Source organism: Chlamydotis macqueenii, chromosome 7 (genome assembly GCF_036417535.1).
Source record: "Chlamydotis macqueenii isolate bChlMac1 chromosome 7, bChlMac1.mat, whole genome shotgun sequence".
NCBI lineage: Eukaryota > Metazoa > Chordata > Aves > Otidiformes > Otididae > Chlamydotis > Chlamydotis macqueenii.
This window is the reverse complement of record NC_141562.1, coordinates 13746291-13767449: the sequence shown is the minus strand read 5'-3', so window position 1 is coordinate 13767449 and position 21159 is coordinate 13746291. Positions and strand designations below refer to the sequence as shown.

The 21159-nt window shown below is 43.7% G+C and overlaps 2 protein-coding genes across 2 annotated transcripts in view; one reads left to right on the top strand and one right to left on the bottom strand.

Moving 5' to 3' along the window:
- The first annotated feature begins 1199 nt into the window (after nucleotides 1-1199).
- On the top strand, nucleotides 1200-8477 carry AIFM2 (AIF family member 2, ferroptosis suppressor). Its single transcript, XM_086752161.1, has 8 exons — nucleotides 1200-1374; nucleotides 2286-2401; nucleotides 3823-3942; nucleotides 4335-4427; nucleotides 4746-4854; nucleotides 5061-5213; nucleotides 5941-6141; nucleotides 7030-8477. The coding sequence occupies exons 1-8, from the start codon at nucleotides 1200-1202 to the stop codon at nucleotides 7182-7184; spliced, it is 1122 nt and encodes a 373-aa protein (XP_086608287.1). The 3' UTR covers nucleotides 7185-8477.
- The window catches only part of MACROH2A2 (macroH2A.2 histone), a 26083-nt gene continuing 12846 nt past the window's right edge, over nucleotides 7923-21159 (bottom strand). The window contains exons 3-9 of the mRNA XM_086752163.1: nucleotides 19575-19681; nucleotides 18046-18243; nucleotides 16299-16409; nucleotides 14647-14746; nucleotides 13623-13712; nucleotides 11634-11808; nucleotides 7923-8640 (exon numbers count right to left, since the gene is read on the bottom strand). Of these exons, the coding sequence (XP_086608289.1) occupies nucleotides 8475-8640; nucleotides 11634-11808; nucleotides 13623-13712; nucleotides 14647-14746; nucleotides 16299-16409; nucleotides 18046-18243; nucleotides 19575-19681 (947 nt within the window). The 3' untranslated portion in view covers nucleotides 7923-8474. The remainder of the gene's footprint in view (nucleotides 8641-11633; nucleotides 11809-13622; nucleotides 13713-14646; nucleotides 14747-16298; nucleotides 16410-18045; nucleotides 18244-19574; nucleotides 19682-21159) is intronic.

Here is a 21159-nt window from a genome sequence, read left to right as displayed (position 1 = left end):
GCAGGGAAACCCCTCTGCTGCCAGCCCCCAGCTGCCCCCCAAAAGGGGGTATTGACCCAACATGCGTTTGGCCAACGCGCATAGCCGGCAAAGGACAAGGTGGAGAGACAAAGCCCGATGTTCATGAACTTTCCAAAGCGAAACGAAACAGTCTCCTTTTTTGTTTGTTTTTTTTTCGAAGATGAGCTCATAACTTTTTAATGCTGGGGTTTGGCAGGACTGACCGCACATCCTCAGCATGAGCAAAGCCTCATCTCGCACAGCATCCTTACCCGCTGCCAGGCCGCGGGTGCAGTCCCTGAGCCAGCTGGCTCAGCCGGGGCCGTTCTCCTGGTCCTGGTAAAGGGTGTTTGCCTTTGCCCCTGAAACACAGCCCTTGGTTTGTAAGATCCTTACACTCCCCTTCTTACACGGAGGATGTACGTCAGGGGGTGTAAGAAAGGTGAAAGGTGCAATATTAGAATCATAGAATGGTTTGGGTGGGAAGGGACCTTCAAAGCCCATCCAGTCCAACCCCCCTGCAAGGAGCAGGGACATCTCCAACCAGATCAGGTTGCTCAGAGCCCCGGCCAACCTGGCCTGGAATGTTTCCAGGGATGGGGCATCCACCACCTCTCAGGGCAACCTGGGCCAGTGCTCCACCACCCTCAGTGTAAAACATTTCTTCCTAATATCCAGTCTGAATCTACCTCCTTCTGTTTTAAACCCATTATCCCTTATCCTGTCGCAACAGGCCCTGCTGAAGAGTTTCTCCCCAGCTTTCCTGCAGCCCCCTTTAGGCACTAAGGTCTCCCCAGAGCCCCCTCTTCTCCAGGCTGAACAGCCCCAGCTCTCACAGGAGAGGTGCTCCAGCCCTCTGATCATCTCTGTGGCCTCCTCTGGACCCTCTCCAACAGGTCCTTCTCATGTTGGGGGGCTCCAGATCTGGCCTTGCCCTGCCCCCCGTGCAGAACCTGTAATTTGGGACGCTGGTGCCAACGGTGAGCCCGCATCGGCCGGGCTCAGACCTGGAGAAAGCCAGCTCCTGCCCGCAGCTCTGCGGCTTCAATCTGCTCACCGGCGTGCGGGGGCGGGAGCCGGAGGCAGGAACACGGGGGACGTGTCCGCCCTCCTCCCCCTCGGGCCAGCCCCCTGTTCCCGGCTCCTCCCGGGCGCAGCGCTGAGTCAGGGAGCGGGGCGGGACGGGAGCGGGCAGCGCCATGGGATCCCGCGTGTCCGTGGACGATTCCGTGCGGGTGGTGGTGGTCGGGGGAGGTTTCGGAGGGACGGCGGCCGCCAGCTTGCTGCAATCCTGGGCCGTTCCCTTCGTGTTGGTGGATGTGAGAGACGCTTTCCATCACAACGTGGCTGCCCTCCGCGCCGCCGTGGAGAGCGGTAAGGGCTCGGCTGATTTCTTCGGCCGTATCCTGCGTGGGTGCCGGCGGGTCGGCTCTCTCACCTCCCTCCCCCCCCCCCCCACCCCGCCCCACCAGTGACCGCAGCAGCTCGGAGGTACTGGGGAGTAACGGGAGTAACCTCCACCCCAGCAATGGTGAAGGACCTGGTGTTTTCCGCCTGGAAAACGAACACTTGGCTGTGGGAGGACCCACGGGTGTCTGTGTTAGGCAAATTGCGTGTCCACTGGGAAAAATGAGCAAAAACTACTCAGATGGGCTTTTTTTTAAATGTCAAGAGTTTAGAAGGTGACTAAACTAAACCCGGCAGCAGCTGGAAGGGGTGAATGCGTGGCTTATGTGTCTGGTACTCAAACGTTGAGCAGCGAGGCCCTGGATGACAAAATTCTGTGGGAGAGCGGCCCAGGCTGGTCCGGGATCTCACTTGGAAGACTGGGCTAACCCCACTACTCCAGTCCCTGGGGATTTAGGGGGAAAAAAAATCTCATGCTCAAGGCTGGTAACAAGCATCAAAAGGATGTCCCCAGCTTGGTCTGAGGGGCAGGTGTCACAACAAAAAAGCCTCTGACATCCTGCTTGAATTCCCCAGGACCGCAGTGGAGCACTTACTGGCAAACCAGTCCAGGAGATTCTGTATGGGGAGCAGAGACAAAGCCATCCAGCTGAGGGTGTCACCTGGCCTCTGAGGAGCTGGTCTCATCACCAAATCTGAGGCAAAGCTCCCGAAGCTCATTGCTGGGCAGAGATAAGGCACGGCAGACGCCCGGCCTTCCTTCCTGGGTGCATACAGTGCTTTTGTCTGAGCAAGGATGGCCTGAGCGGAGAAGGGAAGAGGGGTTTGTCAGCCTCCCCAGAGGGAGATCTCTTCCCTGTTGTCTCCTCTTACCACAGGATTTGCCAAGAAGACTTTCATCTCCTACTCCGTCACCTTTGGGGACAGCTTCTGCCAAGGCAAGGTTGTTGGCATAGACCCTGAGAGGCAACAAGTCCTGCTGAGCGATGGTGAGGTGGGTGACGCGGTAACTTGCAATTTGGCTGCCTTATGGCATCACCTACTAATGCAGAGTCAGCCTTCAGCTCGGCGTGTGGTGAATCTCTCCTTCACAGGGGTTTTCTTCAGCTTTGTCGTGCCTGGGAGAATGCAGTGCTCCAAATCTAGGGTATCTTGGCTTTGTCTGGTTGGAGAAATGACTTGGAATTTAGGTTTCGGACTGCTGTCCGTGCCTGGAGCCCTCTGGAGGGGAAGAGGGAGATGAGCAGGAGCACAGGGCACCTACAGAAAAATGTGCCTCTGAGCAGGACGAGGAGTGTAACTCTCATCTGCCAGAGGAGGGGGGTGCATGTGCAGGACAGAATTGTGCTCTGGGAAAAACAAACTGGACCTTTGCCTTCGAGTAGGACAAGAGCTGGCAATGCTGTTCAGTAGCCGTGGCAAACACCCTGCAGCGCAGGTGAGGTCAGCTGAGCACACGAACCCTGACCGATCCAGTACCCCGGGGCTCAGAGCTCACCAGCACAACAGGGTTCCTCTTCGGATGTAACCCTCAGCTTGGCTCAAATGCCTGACCCCAAACCAGCCACAACCCAAGCCCTCTGGGAAGGCACGGATTGCTTTCCTCTAGGTTTCTGCCACCTGTGGGCAGATATACAAACATGCTCATGCTTCATACCGGCCCTGTAACTCCAGGAGGTAAAGGGGAATGAAACCAGTGACCTACTTCTATGGAGGGCTGCCCCAGAGAGAAGCAGGGCCCCAGTCATCTCCTCTAAAACCAAGAGGCAATGTGGGGAAAGACTGTGGCACGTAATCATTCTGACGAGCCTGGCAACAGAGACTGTCTTTCCCCACACGCGCTGAAAGGCACCATCCCTTCTAGCCAAGCTGAGTGGCCTAGAGCTGTTTTGGGATGTGGGTGTGTACTAAATACCGCACCCCATCCAGCACTCACATGAGCTTTTATTCTTAGAGCTGGATTTAGAGCTCAGCAATTAACCCTGGAGCTCAGATCCTTATCTAACTGCAGGAAGAAACAAGGGCAGCAGCTCTGATAACACTTTTCAGCCAGAGCATCTCATCTTCGTTCAGAAGAGGGCGAAGGAGAGAAGTTAGTCTCTGGACCCAGCTGTGACGGTAGCTTCAGTGTCTGGCATAAATACCAGGTTATTTCCTGTAGGCGTATGGTAATTTCTTCAAAGCTCTCAGCTCACCTGAAGAACAGTGCTTCTCTGAGACTTGGAGGAAAGCAGTTACTTGGTGTCACCTGGACCAGGTCTCTTCCTAAAGTCACTTTTTGACAGTGGCAAGTACTTTTCTAGTTATCAGCAGAGCAGAGGTGGAATGAGTGAATAGTACCTAGGAAACAACAACTGTGTTCTAGGCTCTGTTTTTAAGAGGTCCAACATCCTATTTCACCTTCTGCCCTCCCAGGAGCTTCACTACTCCCACCTCATTCTTGCAACAGGCAGTGATGGGCCATTCCCTGGAAAGTTCAACAAGGTCATTGACATGGAAAGTGCCATCCAGACCTATGAAGACATGGTTAAGGAGGTGAGGAGTCAACTTACTTCCTAGGAAGCGTTGCCTGCCTTTCTTCAGCTTCCCTGTCCCAGACACCACTATGGATATCTGGAGCCATTTGTGTCTAAGAACAAGAGACCGTGATGCCTGCAGGGACAAGGAGCATGTGCTAGCTTGTCTAGCGTTCCATGTGCCCCAGCTGTTTGCGCAAGGAGAAACCTGAAATGCTCAACAGTGTTACAGTGTACACAGGATTAGTGCATGGGGTTCTCTTTTTCTGTTTCCTCTTACCGAGCTAGGTGGTTTACTGCTGTTGGGCCAGTACTGGCTCTCAGAAAGGTCTGTTCACAGAGTGGCTGAAGGTATTGGACTTCCTGCACTTAACAGTTCTCTTGTAACACCAGTTTCTTCTTTACTTCAAGATTGAGAAATCAGAGCGCATCCTGGTAGTGGGAGGTGGCGCTGCTGGAGTTGAGATGGCTGCAGAGATCAAAACAGAGTACCCAGCCAAAGAGGTAGTAGCATCTAAGTTAAAACTAACTTCATCCTTGTTTCTGAGACTGTTCTTCTGTGATGGTCCTGCTGGGGCTATCTGAGATCACTGCAAATCAGGAGTTCCCATGCAACGGCAGCCTTTACCCCATTGCTGTCTCTTCTGAAAGCCCCTATATCCTGTCACTAGCAATTTATTGGCACTAGATGCCTTTCACTGGCTCACTCTCCTTGAGCATTAAGCAGGGTGGAAGGAAGCTAGCTATAGCTGCTCCCACCCGGCACGTGGCAAGTCCTGTCCCATTCCTGTGTCACCCTGTTTGCCGTTTTGTTCCCAACAGGTCACCCTCATTCACTCAAAAATTGCGCTAGCGGATGTGGAGCTGCTAGATAGTGTCCGTCAAGAGGTGAAAGAGATTCTCCTCAGAAAAGGAGTGCGCCTCCTATTAAGTACGTACTTAACAGTGCCTCTGAAGATCTAGACTCTGAAGCTCTATAAGCTGCTCTTGTTTAGCCAAAGCATTTCTTTTGAGTGTCCTCTGACGTTTTTGACTTAGCATGGCTCCCTTGAATTCCTGTTTCTCTAGATACATTTGAGCTACGTGGAAATGGCAGCCTAGTAAAGGTTTGTCACCCAGGGCTCTCTGTCACAACAGGTGAAAGGGTCAGCAACGTGGAAGACCTCACGACAAACCGGTTCCAGAAGGACATGGTAGTGAGGACAGAAAAGGGCACTGAGGTGGTTGTTGACATGGTGGTCCCGTGCACGGGGATAAAGATTAACTCTTCAGCATACGCCGCTTCATTTGGTAAGTGAAAAACCCCTGGGTGGGGAGAGCCAACACAGTGTCTTGTACATTGTGAAATAAGGATCAACCTTCTACAACCTGCAGTGGTTATTCCATGATACGGCAAATGCTCTAACATCACAGTAAATACAGACCATAGATCAAGTGGCCAAGAGTCCTCTCCAGCTCCTTCTGTTAATACCTCCAAGGAACCTTAGTGCCCTAGTGCAGCATAAAGCAGATGACACCTAGAAGCTGATGGTAACTCCTGCTGTCAAGGCCAGGATTTCATCCTAGATATAAGCTTGCTGAGTTCTTGCACAAAAATAGGCTTGGCATATTCAGCGTTCTTGCTGAACTATCAATGTCACAAGACATTCAGCTGATCAGTTATTCAGTAATACACTTTCAATGTGAGTCCTCTTAGAGCCCAGCTTCAGTTAGGACTACAACTGTGGAGCAGTATTACCATTATACAGGCTCTTTCTCGGGCTGTGCACGCTAGCTCTTAAATGTTTCTTGATGTTTCTACTGAAATATCACAGGATGATCCATTGCATGAGACTGCAGTCATTAACTGCAGCCAGGCAAAAGGCATCTCTTCCCCGACACGTAGAAAAGAGGGTGAAAACCCAGCTCCTCACTTTGCGTCAATAATGTGTTTGATAACATCACCTGCATTTTGGGGTCTTGAGCCGCAATAAGCAACACAAAGCTCCTTCTGAAAACTTACTGTTTGGCAAAACAGGTGACAAAATGGCAAGTAACAGTGCTTTGAAAGTTAACAAGCACCTCCAGCTGGAAGGCTACGAGAACATCTATGCCATTGGGGACTGTGCAGATCTGAAAGAACCGAAGATGGCCTACCACGCTGGGCTCCACGCCGACATCGCAGTGACAAATATCATCAACAGCCTGACACATAAGCCTCTTAAAACCTACGAGCCCGGTAAGGTAATCTCCTAGCACCTGGCCTTTGCCATTGGGCTGCTTTTCTGTAGGGAACATCTTTTTAACACATACACCTCAGAACTTGCATGGGACGCTGATTAGAGGTGAGGGAACCCACAACTGGGGTTGACCATATAAGCTTATAGCTCAGGGTTCATCTTAGTTCTTGCCAAAGACACTGTAGAAGTTAATTACTTGTCTCAGTCTATGGACGCAAAGTGTCCTTTCTTCACTAATGTCTTCCTGATAAATCCACTGGTGGGTGTCTGCCATTCATCAAACTTGTTTCCTTTTCTTTTAATTGCTTACTTTCCAATTGAATCCTAGGAACAAGCACACAACTTGACTCTCTCCTTCCTTCTCCCCTTAAACTATACAGGAAACCCAAACTGAACAATCTAGTCTCAAAAATCTAGCTAGGTGATGGGTCTCATTAATAAGCAACTGATGTAAATACTTACCATGAGGATGTTGGAAGCTGTTCCGTGTGGATGGAGGATATCTGGACAGCAGTTTGGTTTTTAAAGGCTGCCCAGTCTATGTACATTTCTTGCTACTTACATTTTGTTGTCTACCTCTCAGACTCCCTCTTGGGAGGAGAGAATCATTATACAGCATACGCAAATAGGCAGCCTAATCCTTCATCAGTCCCATTAATGAAAGAGGTGGAGTAGATGGTAGAAAGGAGAGTTGTGAGTAGTTCTCTTTGGGCCTGCTTCTTTCCTCATCACGGGAGGACGCATGGGTGCTACGCTTAGCAGTACGTGTGGGTATGAGGGGAGGGTTGAGACAGGAGGGTTTGGAGGAAGTGCAACATCTATGTGTAGTAGGGTTTGATACTTAGCTTTAAAACTGCTTAACTTAAACCTCCATGTCTTCTTTCCAGGGTCACTAACATTCCTGCTTTCAATGGGCAGGAATGATGGCGTAGGCCAGGTGAAAGGTTACTACGTGGGCCGTCTCTTGGTGACCATTGCAAAGAGCCGGGACCTGTTTGTCTCCAAGAGCTGGAAGACGATGGGACAGACAATGCCCTCTTAAGAAGGGATCAGTAACAAACCAGCAAGGAATACAGCAGCTGGAAGAGGATGAGGGCACACTTTTATTGCTTGGACAGACCGATACTGTCTCCTGCAGCACCTCCCAGAGCCACCTGTCAGCATGCTGCATTTAAAGGGGTGCCTGCTTTGCGTAAAAGGGGAAGGAGGCACTCTCCAAATTAAGCGCACAGAAGTTCTCAAGATAAAAACACAGGGAAGGAATGTTTCTACTACTTCCTTGTTGAGATAGCTCTGAGCAAGAAGCTTGGTTTACCTTAATTTGTAACAATGAACACTGTGGTTTTCAAAAATCTCTGTGGTTTGTTTGTTATGTGTTTTTTCCCTGGCTTTCTCTACTTTTGTTCTTCTAAAAAGTACCTGGCCCTTACAGCTCTGGAATCTGCTCTGCGGCATGCAGGAAGAAGGGCTCACAGCACTGCCTGGGGAATGCCTGCCTAAAGCCTTGAAGAGGCTATGGTAATCCTGGAACTCCACAGAATAGAATGCAGCTTTGTGCCAACATCTCAAAAGCCAGCTTTAATTACGTCACTTACTATACTTCAGTATGCTTCAGCCAGAAGAGCTGGTTACTTGTGTGCTAAATGTGATACAGCAAGCACTTAACTACAGATGCTGCTGCTGCTTTTTTTTTCCCTGTGGGTTTGGTTTTTTTTTTGGTAAGGTGAGAAATTCCCAGAGCAAAAGCAGGGTTTGTAACAATAACCACACTTGACACATCTTTTTCTTTTTTTCTTATAAAACAAAGAAAATCAACATGAAATATTCTCAGTAATTACAGAGATTAGTGTGAGTTAAAAGCAAAACAGAAGCTCCTCATGCATCACTTCTAAAATCCTTTTCCCCCCCTCTGTGGGCTGGAGGCAGTTCATCATCTGCCCTCCAGGGAGGGGAAAACAGAGCAGAATGTTTTTAAGAGCTTTCTTTAAAGTGTGTGTGTGTGTGTGTGCGCAAAAAATTCATCACTACAAATCTAAAATGAGGTTACTCTTTAAAAAACTTCTAAACTAAAGCAACAAGGGACACTAAAACTTCTGAAAAGAGATGGTAATTCAATTGCCTAAGGTGATATAAATGGCTAAAAGGATGCTGATAGCATGAAGAAATCAGACTAAACCCCTCTCATCTCTAGTCACAGCTCTTCATCAAGTCACAACACATCACGCTACTACCACTCCCCCTCCTCATCACATTGAAAAAATAAAACCCACCTCTAATGCTTTTAATGCTACTCAAGTTTGTTGAAAAATAAAGTTTCATTTGGCTGCCGTTGCTACTTCGTGTCTAGCTTGGCCATTTCTTGCACATAGATGCCAATACTTTCACTGTCGAAGAGCAGAAAGTAAATGTTCTTCAAGGAGGAAGAGCTGGTGCCATCAAAGTGGGTGGAAATAGCTCTTAGAGTCACCTGGGCTGCCGTCTGTTTTGGGAAGCAGTTTCTAAGTGATAGGGGAAGAAAACAGAAGAAGTGAGTGTCAGCCACTTGTGCAAGCATTACGCACGCACATGATGCTGAAAGGAACAAGCCACATGGCTGTATCAACCCCAGGCTGCTGTTAAGACAGTGCCAGTTACAGTTTTGCAATGTTTATATCCCAGAAGCAAACCCCAAGGTTTTGTTAGCAATATTCATCTGCTGCTGCATTAGTTTCCTTGCTGGCATAGCTACTGTTTTCATTTGCTTCTACTTTTCATAACCACACAAAGTTGTTTTTTAACGCTCTCCCTTAGAATTAAAATTTTCCATGCTATCCTGAGGAGGCTAAGTAGTTCAAGGCATGATGATTTTTTTAGCTGAAAACTAGGGAACAACAACAAAACCACCAACTTATCTGACTTCCTCACTCTGTCATTAAATACACTTTGCTTGAGACTTCAGCGAAAATACTTGAAATTACAACCCCAACCCAAATTAAGGCCAAGACCCATTCATTCATTCGTTCAGATGGTAACGTTCTCTGACCTACAAACTGAAGGCTAAAAGATACCAATCTTTACAGCAAGTGGACTTTTGAACTCTGTTGATAACTCTTAGGGCACCCAGCCCACATCCTTCAGATTAAAGTTTCCTGGCAGCATAATTTGTTCCATCTTAATCACTCTCATACTCATTTTTCAAGGCACAAAACTATTTGGCTGCAATGCACTTCCTTTACCCTCATCTCAGTGCTACAAGGGAACTGGCTGAGAGCACATCGCAAAGAGCACAGCTACTATGAAGGTCAGCTGCGTTGCATCTCTGGTTGTAGGTAATATGACTGCTATAATACTGAACATAATTTCAAGGACTGTTGTACAGTTTTAACTTGATGCCCGTCTCATGAAGTGGTCTGCCTTGCAGTATGCTCACACTTAGAAAGGTCTCCACGTTGTTCTACTTGTCTAATTAAACAGATTCCTTGACCTAGAAAGCATCCCTTCCTGAAGCGGTTGCATCCCTAGCTGCCTTTGCGGTGTTTGTTTGTTTGTTTTTTCCCGCCTCTCTGATAGCACTGTGATGTGCATTTGGTTTTATTTCCAAGTTTAGTACTAGTCACTTCTCCTTACTCAATTTCATGTTAGTGATTTCAGACTACTTATGATATTTGTATTAAATATCATCCAAAAAAGAGCTTGGAGGCTAGTCATCCATACTTGCTGCAATCCAAACGATCACTAGCAAACAGATTTTCCTACTTTTAGTCCCCGGACAGCATCTGCAGCAAACCAGCTAATATGCCTTTCTGGGAGCAAGCTATCAATACAGACTTTGTGAAAATGTTTTCTGGTTAATTTATATCTGTTTCACAGCACAAGTAATTTAATCTAAACTGCATCTCTCTATTTTTAATGACAAGATTGCAGAGGTGAAAAACCCTGGCACAACTGAGATCTCACCTATTGCTACGTTATATCAGTTACTGTGAACAGTCCAGAAGCTGGGACAGAGGAAAGATGAAAATGCACAGAACCAATACAGCGTCATTCCTGATCTACCCAACAAAAGCAGCATTTCTTGTGCAGACATGTAAGTGGAATAAAATTACAGCAAAACCGTTAGACATCATCTTTGGAAAACTGCATTTTTTCAGACAACTTTGAGGTCCTTGGATAAATAAAGTGTAAACCAGCAGCACCTGGCAAGACTTACTCTATTTTCTCTCTGTCAGCAGGACTAATTGTAAGAGCAACAGAGTGAACTGGAACTAAGCAGCAGAAGGTTCTGCACTGAAACTAATGCTCCGAGACTGGATGATTCTTAGATAACGCTCATAGGAGACGTGAGGTGTATTGAGACTATTTCTATTGGTATTAAAAACTACAGTTCCTTTTTGAATGTTGAACTTTATTATTAAAGAGTGGTAAAACAAGTTACCACACTTTGCTTTGACTGAACACTCTAAACAAAAAGATCTGCCTACAAAGAAAAGGAAAATCATTAAAAACTACACCACCTCTCTATTTATTCTTTTATCCTGATCCATAAAAATATGATTTTGTCTTGAAAAGTGTCTGTGTAAAGCCAACATTTTCTCCTCTTGTGTATTCAGTGATATGTGGCCATTTCACGGATCAAAACACAGTTTTACTTTTGTTTTATTCACTACTGGGCCAACACAACTGGACTGTACTACCCGCTCTACTCCTTGGGCATTGCTAACAAAATCAGTAGTTACATTTCAAATTAAACAAAAGCGTGCAAGCTCCAACACAAAAGAACAACTTCTGCAGTTAGTGGGGACTGTGTAAGATTACTTGTGACAGACATCAAGCAAGATTAAGTAACTGTCGGTTTGAAAAAAAAAAACAAACAGAAAATAAAAGAAGATAAATACTTTTTATTTCTTCCTCAAGCACATTTTACTTGCTAGTTATTGAGAAAGAAATGTGTAGTTTCACAGCTGGGCTCAGAGTTCCCTATACTTGAGAAACATTTATTTTATTTTGAAAGAAAAAATTTTGAGGGCTGACTTGTTTCATACATATTCTCAGGGTGACTCAAGTAAATGCCCCACATTTACCCAGCTCAGGCTGCGTCACTGTTACTTGCCTTCAGGACTATGCAGGTATAATCTTATCAGTATGAATGTAGTTTTAATAAGATTCACCACAGCAAAGTGAAAGGACATAAAAACTGAGGTGGTGCAGGCCCATAGTAGGATGAAAATTACTGCCTAGCAATAGAAAACACAGCAAGTTCGCTCAGCCTGGTTAGCTATTTCTCTACATAAAGGCTTTCTGGTCATTCCACACAAACACTGCAACTCAAGCTCCTTTAATCTGAGGAAGCACAGTGTCAGATGCCACCTACCACAGCCCTCTCTGGAGGCAGGGCCAGCCCCTTTCATGCCACAGAGCAGAGGGCACCTCTCTATCACAGCAGCAGTTCTCTGACAGCCAGTTACACCATTGCTACCCGGTACAGAATCCTCCTATGCAGAAAGAGTCATACCTGCCACTGGGAAACGGGGGGAAAGCCACGGACTTCAACTTCTTGTCTTCTGCGGCTGTTAAGCAGTTCTTTACAGTCTCTTCAAGCTGCTCTTCACACTTGTCTGAGCCCCACTGCGGGATGTGACAGTGGATGACAAACTTTGCTGCTAGGCCACTAGACTGAGTAAGTGCAGCTAACACAAACAAAAATATAACATTTAGTTTTGAACAGAAACCACTCTGCAATGACTTCTCAATCCAAAGTACTTCCTTAATTACATTACCTCTCCAAAGAAATACATTAGGGATTGAAATAAGCCACAATGGCTCACTTGCAATCATAATCTGACTGCCTTGTCATTACTTTTGTGATCAATTATTATTTCTTTGGAGACCAAAAAACCCAGGGCTCATTTGGTTAACACGCAGTTATTCAATAATATTTTATAGCTTTTTCATTCAGCACGGCCTCTGGATTTGCTTTATGCACAGTATCAGAACTGTGCACTGAATACAGTATTGTTAACCCCCCAACAGACATTTCTGCAGTGCTGTCACAGCCTTATCTGAATGCTTCGCACAAATATTCTGCATCATCATTACAGCTCCAGAGTGTTAGGGAGAAACAGACTCACTTCACAGCTGGGTGATTTCAGACAACGACATAAAAACCAAAGACCTTTGCTGAAAGCCTCCACCAGTTATGCTCAATTAGGTATCTCAGATTAATTTTTCAGGAAGTGTAATATTTCTCCAGGACCTGCAGAGGCCACAGCATGGCATCAGTTCACTTTTGTTGCAATTGCGGCCATCAGCACTTCTGAAAATCTGTGTCTCGGGAATCTCAGGTTAAACACCCTGAAATTCGCTGTGCAGTTAATGCCTGAAGGATGAAAAACTGGGTTTATTCACTTGTCCACCATCACAGAGGACTTCTGTTGCAGGCACAGAGGAATTCTGTCTAATGCCTCACCGTGCCACTTAAATTTCAACCAGAAGAGAAATGTCAGGTCTTTATCCATGGGGAGTAAATGGACTGAAACCAGAGGTATCCTGTGAGCAGCACTTGAATTCAAGCCCATTTAGGCTGGAGCTCAAGTGTTTGCAGCAGACATCCAGTAATTAACAACCATTTCTTATCGCTTGCCTCAAAACCAGAAGGGGGAATTTCAAACAGTAACACAACACAAAGCTTGAGAGCATACATTTTTCCCATCTATTAAACTAAGATTATCTTTTTTTCCTGAGACTGCCTTAATAGCATAAATGGAGTCTATTTTCTAGCTAGGTAGTGATGTTGACAGAGAGAAGTAGTTTACTTTCATGTTACAGCATATATTTTTGATTCAATGCAAAAGTGAAGCAAAACATCTTGTACAAAAAATTCCCTGTGATTTGAGATTATACAACTAGGCTATTTTACAAAACTAGACTATTTAAAGCATTTAGTTTCTTGAGTATTGAGGTACTAAGCCACATAAGGCACTAGAAAATAAATTGTAACTTCTCTCCATCCGCTTTCCAGCCACCTTCAACCCCTATGAACAGGTTTAATTTGTCCACAAAGGAAGGCATGATCTCAATTCCCAAACTATTCACTGCTACAGATGTGTTAAACACTTGAAGGGAGCTCTTCTGTAATTTGTATTTCTATAATGTAGCTGTAGTGCCTGGAAGCAATTGCTCTTCCAAAAAGCATGCCAGTTCTAAAGATCATATCATGTCTTTGTGTTCAAAGTAAGGCAGTCATTTGGATTATACTGTTAATCGAATATGCATAAAGCAGAATAATTTATAAACTACTACTCTTCTTATACCCCATACGTTAGACTGAGAGCTGTTTCTGATTCTCACTGAGGAAGGCAGCACAAACAGGACAGGAAAGACGGCACATAGGTGACGGCACATAGGTGACAGCACAAGTTCTCCTTCATTTTCTCCAGAATGTTTGGAGAAAAGAACATAGGAAACGAGCTGTTTCCAAAAGAGAGCGTAGTATCCTTTTTACCTTCAGCAACTTCCAAAGGTCCTTGAGATTTGCGAAGCTCTTTCACTGTTTCTAAAAATTCTTTCCCTCCAGCCTTTTCCAATGCCTTGCCTGCAAGGACACAGAGCAAAAGGCCTTGGCTTCAAAGTATCAGCATGAAAAAACAATTCCACATTATTTAAAAGAGGAACACTGTGCGTATATTATCCTGTTTCCTTCTATCAGCAGCAGTTGATGTTTATGTTTGCCACTCTTATCTAGCCACAGATAAAGTTTACTTTTTATTGGTTTTGAAAAGCCCTGTATGTTACTACTGGAAATTATATTAATTATCTGTAAGAACACTATCTTACTCTGACTTACAGCTGAAATAGCGAAGAGTGGGATTTTTCGGGACTCAGACTTTCAGCCTTCAAAATCAACTCAACACACAAACCCTACTACTTTCTGAAATAACCACAGCTGGGAGGCCAGTGAAGGTCTTGATGACTGACTCTATAAAACAATGATCCAAAAGCCTGCTACTAGATTCTCTGCCTCTCTAAGTGACCGACTGCATATCTTTTTTACCTCTCTCTTGCTTCAATTTCCACATTTGTACACCAGCAGTAATAATATTTCTGTATTTCACATGAGCAGCATAAGGCTTTGTACATGAGTATTTCTAAAGTATGTAAAATCCTACAATTAAAAGCATTGTTAGAAGTTTTATTAACATATAGTTTTTGTCACAGAATTTTCAGAGGCAAATGTAAAAATAATCCAATAAAGACCACAGTAATGATTATTTACACCTTTGCTGCTCGTGTGCTTCAACATATTATCTGTGTTTTGATTGTCGTAAGGCATCATTAAAAAAATATAAATTGGTGATTAGCCTGTTATACCTAGTCAGATCCAGCCTGATTTTCAGAAGTGTTGTAAGTGATATTTTATGGCCTGGGGAAGATTCAGATGAAACGAGATGGGATCTCAGCAGGCAGCTAGTAGAGCAGCTACTGTTCCAACTCTAGATCTGTTTTTTCTGCGTGTAGCAGAGCCTCACCTATTTCCTCCTTGAGGTCTATTTCAGCAGTTGTAGGGTGAACGATGCCTTCTACTTTCATGGAGCCAATATGGCTGATGTCACTCTGTGTCAGAGAAAGCTGTAAAATAATAATATAGGGAATAGGGGAAAAAACCCAAAGTAGTAATCTGAATATGAAATCATTTTCATACCAGAAAACTAAACCACAAGAAGGCTGGATTCAGTCTTCCAGAGATCAGTAGTTTTATTGTGTTCAATGTGTGTGATTCTGATTTTTAGCCTTTAATTAATTTGTACATCACTCAGATTATTTTGTGATATACCTACAGTCTGGGAACTTGCTCCAGAGTTACTGCTAGAAAATTCATGTTTTACCATCACACTTTGAAGAGAAAAGGCTGACTTTAAACAAAAGCGTTTTCAAAGAGAAAAATACTAAAATTAAAAAGCTTTTCTCTTGTAGAAACACTTGCCACAGCAAACTACTGTAGGGGCTCAGAAGAAGGGCTGAACGCTATGCTGATCTATAAAGGCTTCACCACCCAAGGAATTAATGACCTTTTCAGTTCCTGGTATACATAAAATAAGGAATGCTTTACCCACCCATGCATCTGGATATAGGAACTGGCCAAGACTGGATGTCTTAAGGGGCTCAAAAAAGGCTGCTCCCCAAATTTCACAGCCTTATCACTTTGAACAGAGGATAGAAACCCTAAAAATCATTAAAAAGACTTTACAGTTGCTGAACACGTGCCCAGCATGCCTCATTTCTTCCAAGTTACACTGTGGTTTTTAAGTCCTACGCAGAACAATAAGCACTGCCCATTTTAAAGAAGAAAGTGAGAAGCTGCACAGATTCTTGAGGAACTTAGGACAGGTCTGAACTCTAATAACGGAGATTGAAGTTTCATCTACCCAGCCAGATTACAGCTTTTAGCAATCTTTTGGATCTATTACGTGTCTGGCACATTCTAGATCACTACCTTAGCAAGAAATAGGGTCAGACAGACTGAACTCTCAAGTGCTGCTTCACACAACAGATTACACCACCAGTACAGGGGGCTTCCAGAAGCAATTTCAGGAAGAACACTTTTTACAGATGACCTTACTATTTGAAATAATAATAATTTTAAAAAATCTTGACTATGTCTCCAGAGTTAATCTGTAAGAAAAACTCCAGCTTCATTCAAAGGGTCCAAAAATTAAGGCAGGCAAAAAACTCTCTCCCTAGGTGAGTACAGGGAGGAAAAAAAAAAAAAGTATGGGACCAACAGTTGGCAGGACACCAAGGACATGCAGGTATTTTGGTGGGACAGTTTTGTAACTCTGGCCAGGCAAGGTATCACAGTCTGTGCTGAGATGGAGAACTAGGTACGCCCTGCAGCTCTGGTGAGGTCCTCAATTTGAACACTGAGAAAGCAGTGTCCCACAGACCACTTTCAGACGGAGCACCCAGGCTTCTGGCACAAACCAACATGTGCAAGTTCCGGGTGATCCTGGGACTTAGCCCAGAAATATGCTACCCATGACTTAAGTGAATTTTGGCCTTAAATTTGGGACCACTAAGGGAGAAGATTTTGTACTGATGTTAAACCAAAAGTATCCTTCCATTTATGCTAGGCTCCATCACTGTGATCTTAATAAGTTAATCTGTTATAAGTTTGTATTACCTTTTGTCCTGGCACAAGGCTCTTGGAGGACAAGATAGTGAAACCATCCCCAGGTCCATCTTCAGACGTTGAATTTGAAGTTCCTTCTTTTTCACTGTCCTTTTGTTTGTTCTATTTGGGGGAAGAAAAAAGCAAGAACTCTCAAAGGAAAAAAGAAAAAAAAAATCAACATTTACCATTATTCAGTAATGGATAGATATAATTAGCTACTACAAATCTTATTTTCTCAGGTCAATATACTACTCGGAGCCTTTTAATCCCCAAACATTATGTAACAACAGAGGTCTTCACTGTTTATATAACGCTAAAACATCAGTGGTTCAGCTGAGGCATTACATATGTTTGTAGGCACATTAAGAGTCAGGGAACCCACATCCATCTGTAGTTTTACTAACAATTAAGGTTGCATTTACGGGTGGGTGTGTTCTAGTTTATTTTTGCTGCTAGCAGAGCAGAGCTCATACTAAATCTAACATAGTAACTTAGTAACCCAGCCAAATGCTCCAATCTGAAGTAAAAAACAACTTCATGATCTCAAAAAAAACCGTAAGTCTCAGCTAATAAATCATACAGCTGAATCCATATTGATAGGAGCGAGCTGTCACACCTGCATACAAGCAGTCAGAATGACAAACTGAAATAACCAACAGCTGAAGTTTGAATGCAAAATCCCCTCTGTGGGACACACTCCTTCACGTAGCCTAGCTCCAGGAGCAGCAAACCTGTTCCTACTAGGGCTGCAGGAGCATCTCCTCACATCTCTCAAGATTTGCTTTAACATATGTCAAGAAACGAACTCTCCCTAACAAGTCCCAAACTCTGCATGTACACAATTCAGAGTAAAGAGGTAGCTGAGATCAATACACAGAGGCATCCTATTAAGCATCCTGTTAAGCAACTCTGTTGTCTTTTTAAAAGTTGTTTCTGCATATTCTCAGCTATGGAATGCATTAAAAAGTTTTAAGGCCTCCAGAAATATGTGCTTAACACAGGTTTAAAAAGCTTGGCCAAAGCTTGATATTGTTTAAACCTATCCAATCAAAAATTTAGCAGCGTTTTAAGATGCATGCTCTCGAATGACAGATCAAGAGCACTGATCTGGGTTACTGCTTTACCAAATTAAACCATTTTGGATAGTGATAGAAGATGGGGAACTATAAGGGAAGGTACAGTGGTCAAGTTGCTTTATTTACTCTTCTTACTACTCTTAAAAACCATTAACAACAGCACCTAAGAACAAGTGAAACAAAAACCTTGTCAAAATGACATTTATGAACCATGTCAGAACAAGTTCTTTGGAAAGCAAAAAAAATGTTTAACAGCAACCTGGTAACTGTACAAGGCTGAAGGTGTGACATCTCTCGAGTAAAAAATGTTTCAAAAATACAGCTTCTTTTATTTTAGAAACTAGAGTTCACTGTCACACAGTTAGTGTGGAGATAGAGATTCTTCACCGTTATCAAAAAAGTATTGCAAATGGTGATATGGAAATCTGAAAAGTTTCCCTCAAAGCTTTAAAGATTTTTGTTATGAAAATTCATTACAAAAATACTGTGTTTGCTTTTATTTACAAAGCTTAGAGAAAAAAAAAATCCTGGTGTGTCTATTATCAGCTCCTACCTCCCATTTCCAGTTGCTACAAACAAACAATGCAGAAGTGCTAACTTATTCCCCCTAGTAATCTTACTTGGTGCTGATCCACTCCCTCTCCCACACCTCTGGAATCCCTTATCTGCCTCCTGCTTACCTTTTTGGGTGTCCGGGCCTTGGTAGACTTTGCCTTCTTCCCACTCTTTTTATTCACCGTGGATTTCCTTCCCTTCTTCTCCGGAGCAGGGGACAGGATGGTCTCAGATTTGCCTTTGGCACCCCGTTTCTTGGCTAGAAGCTCTGGCTGAATTCTTGGCAAGACACCTCCACTTGCAATAGTCACACCTTTTAGCAACTGCAAGGAGAAGCAGTGTAAAAGAGCACATTGCAGATTCTCTTAGTCTGTGCTCAAGCTGTTTTTGCTGACTACATTACACATACACCAGCAGAGTCTATGCTTCCTAAAGCATTGCATCTTGTTCCTTTATCACGAAAAAAAAATAAAATCCACAATGAACAAGGAAACTTGGCAGGTGTTGGCGAGGTCACCTGGCACATCCTGGAGAACTCTGTTACTGTACAGATCAGTCACTCTTTTCTCTCCCAGTGCCGGTCTTTCTGCATACCTGTGCTTGCTGATTCACAAGCTGTGAATGAGGGCAAGAGGAGATTGTAAGTGTCTGCACTACAGCCCTGCTCTAAGGTTCTAGATCCCTTTGGCAGAAAAACAGATTCAGTGAAAGTAAGCTTGCACCCCAAGAATCTGCTTTGCAGAGGTGAACAACAGGAATGGGCTGTGATACTACGTGGAGGACAAAATCTGGCTAATTCCTAATGGACAATATTTGATCTAGTCCCAGTTCACAGGCCAGTGACCAGCATCAGAGAGCAGGGAATGGGCTGGTAGTGTTAGCAAGCTTTTCCCTCTCTCTTGGCCTCTGTTTTGACTTTTCAGTCTCCTTGACTGGAAACAGAGCTAGATGACTTCATAGACATCACACTTTCATTACTTACAGTCAAATTAAGTGCAGGAATCTTTCAAAGTGTGAATGATGTCATCCATCTTCACATGGGGCCAAGCAAGAAGAGATTCTCTGATGCTGACTGAACCTTTCTGACACCCCTGAATGCTGCAATTCACAGCCCACACCACAATTTCTCTTCTCACTCAAAAAGTTTGGCAGAAGTGATCCAACAAGTGATCCTCAGAGCCAGAGCACCGCAAAACACATCTGGGTGCTAAAAGGACCTGGGCATACAGAGGGGGAGGCAGTCCTGGAGGCACCAATAGTGGAGAGTGAGCCAGATCCCTACCCGAGATAGGCCTCACAGCCAGTATGATAGAAAACACACATTTCTACAGCTTTTGGGAAAAGGTCCTCCATATAGCACATGTTCTTTAAGTATTGAATGTCCCTGAGGAAAAAATTAAGCATCAAGTTTACCCACTTCAACAGGACTCACAAGCTACATAAGAAGCAAAATTTATATCCAGAGGATTTAACATGAGGTATCTCAGAACCTTCTTTTTTGTTTGCTTTTATTCAAGTGAGCACAATCTTGTCTTCTGCTCTCGTAATTGTGTTCTCATTCATGTGTCAGACTAAACTGTTTCTAACCTTCTATGGTAGCAGCTTCATTCATGCCACAGCACGTTAATTCTCACACTGAAACGTAAACAGGTACCTGATTCAGTTCCTCATCATTTGCAACTGCCAGGAGGATGTGTCTAGGGGCAATTCTGCCTTTCTTGTTGTCTCGCGCTGCATTTCCTGCTAATTCTAGAATTTCAGCTGTAAACACATTGAGATAAAAATGAGAAACAAAAATGCAGCTTATGTGCACCACGTATACACATTTTACATTCCTTTTCAAAATCCATTTACCTTTCCAGGGGCACTTCCTGATTTAAATGGTTTTTGCTACAGAAAGAAACCAAACCACACTCAATGTATTTGTAAATTTACATAAAATAATTTGTCCTTCCTAATTCCCTAAAGGATAGCTAGCAGAAAATATGCCAAGCTTGGTTCACATAACTTCTTTCGCAACTCCCAGGTCAGAATTCTTTCAAAAAAAACCAAGAAACATCCTATAAAATGTACATTAGTAGCCCAAAATTTAGCAGTAACCCTGTAACAATAAAACAGTTAAGCATGCAGTGAAACCCCACACCTAGTACAGACAGTTCTGACAAAACAGCAAGGATCCCCAGGACCAGGTAAGACGAAGACTGAGGTGCATTTAAAGAAATACTTTGAAAGCCAACAAACTAGCCAGGCAACACTGCAGTTCTGCATTAAAAGGCATTGAAAATCTGTGAGAAGCTTCATTTCAGAACAAGATGTGAAAGGTTTGACTCAGAGGCAAGCAGAGACAACGCAAGAGCTTCAATGCAGGAACTACTGGTATAAAGTTCCTTCTACATCTCTGGGAACAGGAGATCACTTCAAAGGTAGTTTCTCCAAATTTGCAATAACATTTATACTGTGACTAAAGTCACTAAGCTTTTTCTAATTGTTAGAGAGGAAACACAGACACATCTTTCTGAGTTTATTTAAACTGTAGCAATCAGAACAATTCACTAACTTACACAGTTTGGAGTCTACTTAGAAGTTACTTCTCAAGAAAGAACTCTAATGAAGCACTGAGAAGGAAGGAGAAGGCAATGTTTTGCTCCAAATAACCGTAACGATAATATTCATACCTTGTTTCATTTTAAAAGTATCCAGTGCCTCTGCCTTCTGGTTTTTGGTTTTGTATTTACATCTGTCAGTAACAGGGGTAAGAAAGTTACAGCCCATCCATGTCCCAATGATATCGTACTCTTTTTTAATCAATTAAATAAGGAACTGTAACTATTATAAAAAGAACTTCTTTCATCAAAAATCCAGTGGAAATCTGCATAATGCTCTCCAGCTAAAATCCAAAGGATTTCAACAAGGGAATGTTTAGTTCATGGGAAAAATACAAGCTTTCACTTTCACTCAGTCAGAACAACAAAAGTGCATACTTTGCATCCAGTTTTCACTGCTATACAGCATACACACTTAACCGAATGCCGGGGATGTAAAAGCCATTGTTTAGAATTAGGTGCATATTCACAGTGAATTGTTTTAAGAAACAGCCAGTGTCTGTTGAAAATGTTCACAATTATTCATGCACCACTTTCAGTAAACATTAGCAAAGTTACAAAGACAAGCACTTAAATTTTCGGAAATATTAGAAACGTGGTTGTGATAACTAGGCCGCTGCTCTGAGGAAAGAGCAG